General features: G+C 46.2%; 1 protein-coding gene across 1 annotated transcript; it reads left to right on the forward strand.

The window, feature by feature from the left end:
- The first annotated feature begins 4,368 nt into the window (after positions 1-4,368).
- On the forward strand, positions 4,369-8,752 carry LOC119522199 (uncharacterized protein CXorf49 homolog). Its single transcript, XM_037820831.1, has 6 exons — positions 4,369-5,535; positions 6,099-6,255; positions 6,552-6,628; positions 6,792-6,869; positions 8,110-8,209; positions 8,724-8,752. Exons 1-6 carry the CDS (start codon positions 4,369-4,371, stop codon positions 8,750-8,752), a joined length of 1,608 nt encoding a protein of 535 aa, XP_037676759.1.
- Positions 8,753-9,622: the final 870 nt, after the last annotated feature.

Below are 9,622 nucleotides of genomic sequence, written 5' to 3' on the forward strand. Positions count from 1 at the left end.
GTTAGGTGTCTCATAAGTTATACTCTCAAATGTTCGCCCCCCAACAATCTTGCTTTCTATTTGAACAGTCTGCTTACATAAATGCTTATATTCCTCCCTCAGTTGTTGCTGATGTTTTAGATTTTTACAGCTCATTACTTGACAAACATCAAATTGTACAGTTTGAGACTTTAAGCCTTTGACTACACTTATAACCAGCTTAGCAGAACCTGTTACTCCTTGAATATAGAACATTATGATCAGCATAAGCAATTTCATCATTAAGCTATACACAGATTACAATGCAAACATAGGGTTTAATTCAGCCCTTTCTCCCTTCTAATATGTTCCTTTAACTGTTGCCTATTTAAAGTGATCCTTAGGGGATTTGAGGTAGGAGTCACTTTCCAGGATTCAGGTTGAGTTGCTGGATACTTATCGTCTGGTTCAGGCACCGGTCCCTTCACTCGTGTGTAATGAGTCCAGCCTCTTTCTGCCGTTCGGACTGCCGTCTCAGTTGTCAGCAAGACCTGATAGGGTCCTTCCCAGATCGGTTGAAGTTTGGATTCTTTCCACGACTGGATCAGAACCCAGCTGCCAGGCTGATGTCGATGGGCAGCAAATTCAAGAGGCGGGGTCTGAGCCAACAGTCCACGGTGCCTGAGAGATGATAAAGTAGAAGACAAGGCCAGTATATAATTCTTAAGAAAAAGATCCTTTGTGTCTAGGGAGGGGAGCTCTCCAGTCCTCCTGGGGAAAGGCAAACCAAAAACCAAAGGCCTACACCTTGTAATTGCCTAAGTACTAAATCACACATGGCTTGTACCCCTCTAATGACTCCCCTAGTGTAAAACTGCTAATACCTGCTTTAGGTACAGACACTCCTGAAGTCATGTGCATGAAGAGCAGCAAGAACTTACCAACATTTCGGGCTAGAACAATTAGACTAAAGGACAACAATAATTTACAATAACCTAAGATTAATGAACATAAAAAGGCTTACCACTCTTAAATGCTAACTTAAAATTCAGTTTTTAGTACACCTAGTTTAGTGATGCTTGAATATACGTGATTCACATATATGCATACTCTGAACATACACACAAGTTTTGCTGTTAGATGAGTAAAAACCCACTCTCCAGGGAGAGGAGGACAAGCCTTGGTGTGTAATATTTGACAATATATGTGGTGTCTTTATTCCTATTAGACTTAATGTTAAGATAGCAACCTGGCATTACCAAATGGAGACCTGGGAAGAGATATGAACCATTCACTGTTCTAAGTTTGTTTAATTCAGCTTTAGTGAACCTTAAACCCTTTTATAGGAACATTTACTTGCACTTTGAGTATGGACCTTTTGCTTTTGCCCAAAATATATCAGAAAAATTATTCTGCTTTTTACAAGAATACACAGTCTCATATATCTGGAATACAGACACATATAACTTATATACACACTCATAACCATACGAAACATACATACATTCCCATTTACAAGCATGTATAGCCAATACACTACTGTTACACATACATAGAAAACTTTTACACAGTTTTTCTCACTTTTTTTTTTCATTTTTCACACTATTGTGAAACTGCACACAATTGCCCAGCTTTAGAGTACACACAAACTAGTATACGCTATAAAGACACAAAGAAATAGCTTCAGTTTACTATAGATGAGTACACAGGAAATTTTTGCCAAGTTTTAAATTACACACTGACAAACTTTCACAGTTTGAAAGACTCCTACGTAATTATATTACATGCTTTTATTACATACAAATACAACTATCCCACATTCCTGTGTAAACATACAACTTAAACTCCCATTAGATTCATGAAGTTTTAACTCTCAGAATGCATCCAAATACAGTCCTAAAAAATGTGCATATAACTTCCTGTATACCCTGATACACACATTAAGGGACTTTAAATGTAGCTTCCACATGCCTTAGACTTAATTACACAGCACACTAAAATATGTAAATGTATTTATTAATACCTGTTTAGCCCCACATAAGTATATGAATAGAGAATCACACAAACCCCATGCTACAAATTTCCTTCCTCTTTTTTTTGTTTTTTTTTTTTTTAAACTGCTCCAATTACTTCTCTATCTCACTTTTGTCTGTTTCCTCCCTGGCTTGTTGACTCTCTGAATATTTCCTCTAATGGCTTATTCAGCTATTCATTGATTTTTGGATCTTCTCTGAATATTAGGCTAAAATTCCTTTATATAGCTGACCTTTTAAAGTCTGAGTTATTAACAGAATGACATTGTATTCTTGGGGCTTGAGGGAGTGGGAGTCCAACCCTTTTTAGAGGCTTTTGTGGCAGCCCTTTTCTTTTCAAAGTCTGGGGTGATGTTGGGGAGATTACCTTTTTGGCCCCACCCTTCTTAAACATCGGGGTGCCACCCAGACTCTGCCTCTTCGGGGTAAAGGCTCTGCCTTCTCTGAACAGTGGGGTGGCAGCCAGGCTTTTCCCATTCCCCTGGGAATGTGCTCCACCCTCTGGGTCCTGAGGCGGCAAAACTTTTCTAGAGCATTGAGGCGGAAGGCCCACCCTCAACCCCCAGGGCAAACTCACCCTTTTCATGCATGTGGGCCACTCCACTCTCCCAGCCTGAGACCACTTGACTTCAGACCTCAACTTTCATCGTTCTTTGGGGATATGGGTACAGCCAATTTTATTTTAGGTGGATGCAGTCTCTCTCTTTCTCTCATAGCCGCCCTCTTTCCTATTTCCCTTTCTTCTCCCAAGAAAGGGATATTTACATAAACCAGAGTTTAAGAATCAAGTTAATTGTTATTCAGCTAGCCTTGCTAGGCTTTTTATTAATGATTCTTACCTTCCTTTCTTTAAGAGCCTTTAGAAACGGAAACTTTTGGAAATCTCTCCATTTTTTTTTTTTTTTTTTTTTTTTTTTTTTATTAAATTTTTGTGGGTTGTAATTAATGGAGCAGTCAGCATTAAATGGCTCTCCAATTGCCTGGGGGCATAGACTGCTTCCACCAAAACCCCAGGCTTTAATGGTTCCCGCCCCAGTGGGGGAGGGGAAACCATAAGGTGGGGGAATGCTTATCCCAGGTTTTAGTTTCTTTTTTTCCCTGCAGCCAGCACATGGCACAGTTCAATTCTGCCTTGGAAAAAGGTTTATTTTTATTAACATGACACACGAGGTCAGCACAAAGCCAACTCTTATCTGCCTTATATTTTGGCCAGAATATATTTGGCAGCAAAATGCCTTTTTTTTTTTTTTTTTTTTTTGTCTAAACATAACAATAATATTTGATCATTTTCTTTTACCCTTTCCCTTGGTCCAATTACTTTTAGCCCAATGTTTTAACATGTTTCCCAATGGATTATTTAGAGGAATGTTTCCCGGGGACCCTAAAGATACCCCCTTCCCTTTATTCCCGGCCGGCTGACTGCCTCTATTCCCCATTCTGAGTCTTGCCTGAGCATCTTTCCCTTAGGATCAGCTCTAGGCTCATCAGAATGTCCCCATTCTGAGTCTTGTTTGGGCATCTTTCCCTCAGGATCAGCCCCAGACTCTCAGAATGCTTTAACCACCAAGGTAATATAATATTTCTTTCCTTACCTTGGTCCGTGCACGGAGTTGCCTGGTTAACCAGAGGCAGGCCTTTTCTTTTCCCCCTTTTCTCATCCACAACCGGCAGATCCAAGCATCTGGTCTCGGGCCCTTTAGCTGCCAGAGATGGGCCCCCAATGGCGGAGTCCGAGACCGCTCAATCAGCGGGGCGCGCCTTCCCTTTGTCCACCTCAGGGGTCCCCCTCCGAAGCTTCGGATCCCGGACGAGCCCCCAAGTTGTCGGAAATAAAGCGGTTCCTGTAAGGGAATAAACGCTCACTCGGTTTTGGAGGAGAAAAGAATTTATTTACAATCTTGCAAGATAGGGCGTCCAGTCAAACACATGGAAGACTGGCGCGCGCCAGAGGAAGAGAATGGCGATTTTTAAATCTCCTACTCCTAATTCGCAAGTCCCTCCCCTGTTTCCCCATTGACTGGGTACTACAGAGGTTACAGCCTATCCGAGAACACTAACTAATTCATCTTTTGAGATTTTAATTTGTACAGCCAATCCTAGAGAGCCAACTAGCTCATTATTGAGATTTTGAACTGATCAGCCTATCCCCCTCAAATTTTTATTTTTTTTTTTGCTGTGAGTTCCCGCCTCTGATATTACCTCATATCTCTTTACATTCCAGTAACTATGGTTACTTTTCCATATAAGGAGCAGGCAGATTCTCTCTTCTCTTTGTCTGGGGCTTGTTTAAACTGGTTTTGCCTCCATTTCCCTTATTCCATGCTGTCTCTATGTGAAAACTAAACTTATCCCTTTCTTACAAACATGAGCTCCCCTGATGAGGTGTCTGTTTGGGGAGCGGGGCGGCGTCCGCCGGGGACCCGGACGAGACTTTGGTTTGCGGGCCCCGCGGAGCGGTGAGGGCGAGGGCGGGCTCCCGGTCCCGGAGGGGCTCCAGGCCGAGCAGGAAGTGACGGAACCGGCAGAGGCAGAGCTGTGGGGCCAGGAGGGTCGACCTGGCTCGCATGCCGACGAGGAGGAGGACGCTGTGGAATACCAACCGCACCATGCTGAGGAGGCCTCGGCCATTGCCAAGCAGCCTACAGACCAGGACACACCAGGGGTCCGGAGAAAACCGGCCCCGAAAAGCCGCACCCTTCAGATGTCCAGCCATTGGGCCGACCTAGACGAAATCCCCAGTGGCAGAAGCGCACATTCGCCTAGCTGTGAGGAATTACAGCAGGCTTCTCCCGGAGGCCGGCCCTGGGGAAACCCTAGAAGAGGCCCTAGAGGTCGGTTGAATATCCCTGTGGCTCTCCAGCGGCCTTCGAAGGAAGGCATGGTTGGGCCTCCTTCTGACCCCGAGTCATCGGATGAGTTCAGCGAGATACAGATGATGAGGGTGAATATTTACCCCAAAGGAGACGGCCAAGCAAAGACCAGCAGCCAGGGGGATCCCAGAGACACACCCAGACACCTGAATCCCCAAGTCAGGGAGAAAGTCTTTCTCGGGCCAGGCTCTTTCCTGGCCTCCACTTCTCGTAGGCTCACATCGGCCACGGATCGGCAGCCTGTTGGAGAGCTTGAGCTCTTGTCCTCTAAGAAAATGCAAAGTGTGGCCTCTGGGAAGAGAAGCACCAAGCCCAGGTACACGGGAGCTGCTGCTGCAGGCTGCCTGCCTCATGCCACTCTTAAGAAGAAGGTGGCCCAGGAGAAGAAATCCAGCGGTGGTGCCTCCAAAAGTGCCCTGGAGAGAAAATACCAGGCCTTTCTTACATGGGGGAGGATGGTGGCAGGAGGCAGCGTGGCACCAGCCACCCTCCCCCCAATCTCTGGTCTTCCATCTGTTGGAAGAGCCAAGAGATATTCCTCGGTCCATCCGGCAACCAAACAGTCCAAATACAGCAGTGCTGGGAAGAAACCTGTGGCAGGCAGAACATGGGAATCTGAGGCAGTGGCTGGAGAAGATAACGATGAAAGTGGAGAGCCAGTCCCAAAGGGTCAAGTGAGTAGGCCATCCTCCTCCTTTCATTCCCTCACCCCATCCACACCTTCAACACACACATCTTCACACTTGTACCCTCTGTCCTTTACTCAGTGTATGTCATTGGGTGCCCAGGGTCATCAGAATGCCAAACTGGGGTCATTTTACTAGGAGCAGATACTAAGAGAGCATTGACTATGTGCTGGGCACTGTTCTCAACCTTTACACGTTTTTGGCCTCCTCTCTGGAGAGGGGCTGTGAAAGTTGGGAGCACTGGCAGCTGATTTGGATGGCCAAGCCTTAGAGGTTGGGCTGCAAGCTTCCTGATTCCCACTTCCCAGCTATTCTCCAAGTCTTTCTTGAAGGAGCCTGGGCTTTCTCACTGCCGCCCTGTTCTCCCTGGCTCAGCTCTGCCTCCTGGCCTGGGACTAACTGAGGGAGATTGTGGAAGGAGAGTAGCCTCTAAGTCCCCTCCCAGTTCCCTGCTTCGTGCCAGCCCCTAGAGGCATGGATGTGCACGCACACCCCCACACCTATACCCACCCACCCATATCCCCTAAATGAGCCAGAACTCTTTGTTTTAGCTTCCATCAGACTACCCACATTTATCTTGCCTGTCCATGCATCGTGGGGAATTCAGCGGTGGAGACCCCAAGACCAGGAGCTCCCAAGTTCCAGGAAGCTCACAGCCCCTGGTCCTGAGCCAGGGAGGCATCAGTCTCAGAGGGCCTACACCCTCAGGTGAGTCTGGTGGGTTTGGTATGTGGGGAGTGAAAAGGGGAGGCGAAGAGGGAAAACTCTGGCTCTGTCAGTTGTGGGCCCTCAGCCCTGCTCTCAGGCCTTTCTGCCTACCCTTTAGCTCCCCCACAGGAAACAGGGTGTAGACAGCGCTGGCTTTAAGCCAAATCATCCTCTGCTTTGGGTTTGGCCAGTGGGAGTGAGTTATGGCAGTGCCCCAAACTCCAGCTCCAGGAGTAGACATTCAGAGGAACAGAACCTTTGTATTAGGTCCTGTTCAACCACACTGCTCATTCCAGGGACCGGCTGCGGCTGCAGCTCTGCCAGCATCGACCCACAGCCACACTCCCTGGGGCCACGGTCTCTGATGGGTCTAGTCAGGACAACAGGGAGGGCAAGCCCAGGGAAGGCTGCAGGTGCTGGGCAGAGCAGGGGCAGCTGCTTGCCAGCAGAGGGTGGTGCTGGCCCAATTTAGACCCCACTCAGTCCTTTCCATCTCACTCCTAAGCCTGGCAACTGGATTTTGTGTTTTCTTTCAGGTCACCAGGAGCCACTTGATGTTCCCCCAAGAACAGGAACGGCAACAGCAGCTACCTGAAGCACAGAGCTGCCCTGGGGTAATGCTCTCTCTGGTTCCTAGAAACCCAAGTCCAAACTAGATAGGTGGGATCTGAGTCCAAATTAAAATGATTTATCGCCCCCCCCCCCCACTATCCATCCCGCTCTCCCGACCCCACAGAGGGGGGTACCTCCTTTCCATCGTGGATTCCATTCCAGTCTAGCCACTGGGCTTGGGATGTGGGTATGGAGGGCTCTGGGGTAAAGGGGAGGACGAGGAGAGAGTTGGCAGGAATATACTAATACTTTCTCTTTCTCCGATATCTGCTGGGCTAGTGTCTCTTGCGACAGAAAGAAATTGATGACCTTAAACATCAACTTGGTATGACGAACCTCTGGCTGGGGCAGGGGCCGAGCAGGGTGTCTTAGTGTGGAACCCAGGGGTGGGGTGGGTTGCAGGAGCAGGCGGCCTCCCAGAGACCAACATCCCTGTGGGTGGAGGACCTAGCAGGTCTGGAGCCTTCTCTGCATTTACGTGAAGGTATGTGTGTGTATAGGAATTTATTGTCGGAACTACATGTACACTTTGTGAACAAGGTCTAGAGATCTTCCCTTAGGACATTTAGAGATACCCCATTTATTTTCCCTTTAACTGCTGCTTGGTGTGTGGTGTGCATGATTCTGTTTTTTTTGTTATGTTTATTTTTAATAGAGAAATTATAGGTTTACAGAAAACTCATTCAGAAAATACCGAGTTCCCAGATTCCCCCCTCCATTATTATCACCTTGCATAAGTGTGCTATATCTGTTGCAATCGATGAGAGAATATTATTATAATTGTACTATTAGTCCATGGTTTACATTAGGGTTCCCTTTTTGCATTATATAGGCCTATGTTTTTTTTTTAAAACAAGTTCTAAATTGCTGTGATATGCACCAAAGTTTGAGATCCAGTGGTACATTGTGTTCCCGTTTGGGGAACATTTTCACACTTAAGTCAGGTGATGCATAGGTGAATCCATCCCAGGGCTGCTGGGATAGGGGCTAGAGGGGGTTTCAGGTTGCATGGTTCAGCTCTTCCCCACAGGGACAAGGAGATGGGTTTCCATCTCCCTGTGTCCGGAGTGCCTGGTTATGCCTTTTTCTGTTTCAGCGGTCATGCAGAGCCTCATTGACAAGTTCCAGGCCCTTTGAAGTGAGTGTTACACATACCATACCCTTCCTTATATTTGGCTGTTTAGGAGGGCTGTGGGCTGGCCCTGGCTTGTGCCTCTTCCCTGACTCTGCTCTGTTTGACAGGTTGAACCCAGCATCCGTGTGCCGGAGGAGCAGCTGGTACCTTACGAGCCCAGGAGCCGCAGCCAGCCTGGATCTCTCCTGTTCTCCTACCCCTACCAAGGTTTTCTCTCCCTTCGTTATTCTCCTCACAGCCCAGTTCACAGGAGTTTAAAATTAAAGTTCCTTTCATATTCTATGGTCTGCCCTCTTTGTATTTGGTGCGGGTGGGGGGGGTGGAGTGGTGCAAGGTTCCTCCCTTTCAAAGTCGTTTTAAAGTAAAGTACGTCTTGCATTCTGTGGTCAGTGTCTCTCTGTGAGGGAGCTGGGTCAGCCTGTAGCAGGGGCCCTGAGTTAAGGGTCCCCACAGCACTCTGGGTCTCTGTGGGATGTATGTTTAGCCCTGCCCCATTTGCATTTCCTCCTTTACCCCTTATCTGCCCTCTTCATGTTCTTTCCTGATCTCTTTTGTTCTACTAGTTCCAGTTCATCACTGCTTTTCCCCTTCCCTTTCAGCAGGAAGTAATTCCTGCCTTCTAGAGCCCTGATCCTTCTTACCTGTTCTCATTGTGCCTGGTATGGCTTGGTACTTTGGGGCTGCCAGAATTGCCGTGTGAAGTATTCCTTCATGATTCCAGGGTGCACCATCTGCATGACTTCAGAGTGAGGGGCTCCCCTTCTGTTGTGCAAGGTTGAAATCCTAGTAACTTACCACTCAGATTAAGAAATACAATTTTGCCAGTACCTTGGAAACCCTCCTGTTTACCGCACCCCATGTACACCCTCTTCCCTATTCCTCAAGAAGTAACTAGTGTCCTGACATTTCTAATAATCACTTTTTCTTTTAAAGCATTAACATTTTTTACATTAAATTAGGTGAAGTTATATATATTAGATGAATTTATTCATTTTTAAATTATAAAATATAAATATATATGTGCACAAAATATGGGTCTACAGATTAATGAATAATTATAAAGCAAACAGGCCATTTATCACCCAGTTCAAGAAACAAATTGTACCACCAAAAGCCTCCCATGTGTCCCTTTCCTCACATAGCCTTCTCCATATCCCACAGAGGTCCACTATCCTGAACATTATGATAACCATTTTCTCTCTTTCTCTTTTATTTTTACCACCTAACTAAATATCCCTAACAATATAGAGTAGTTTTTTTGCCTTTTTTTAAAGTTCCTATAAATGAAATCATATGGTATCTACTCCTATGTGTGCTTGGTTTATCCACTTTATATCCCTGATGGTCTCCTATGCTGATGTGTGTAGGTGTAATTCTATTTTTTTCTTTGTAATTCTATTTTATTGCCGTGTGAATCTATTTCATTGTGTAAATCTATGACGGTTTTTGTATCCTTTTTAATGTGGAGGGATATTGTTTCCTCTCTCCATACCAGGGATCACAAACTTCAATGCCTTAAAGGGCCAGTCAGGGAACATAAATGACTAAAGTGAAAAAGAGGGAGACCATGGCAAACAGGAGATCCCTACCCACTCTGAAAGATAGGCACATCCAGTTGTT

This window comes from Choloepus didactylus, chromosome X, assembly GCF_015220235.1.
Source record: "Choloepus didactylus isolate mChoDid1 chromosome X, mChoDid1.pri, whole genome shotgun sequence".
In the NCBI taxonomy this organism is placed as follows: Eukaryota; Metazoa; Chordata; class Mammalia; order Pilosa; family Megalonychidae; genus Choloepus; species Choloepus didactylus.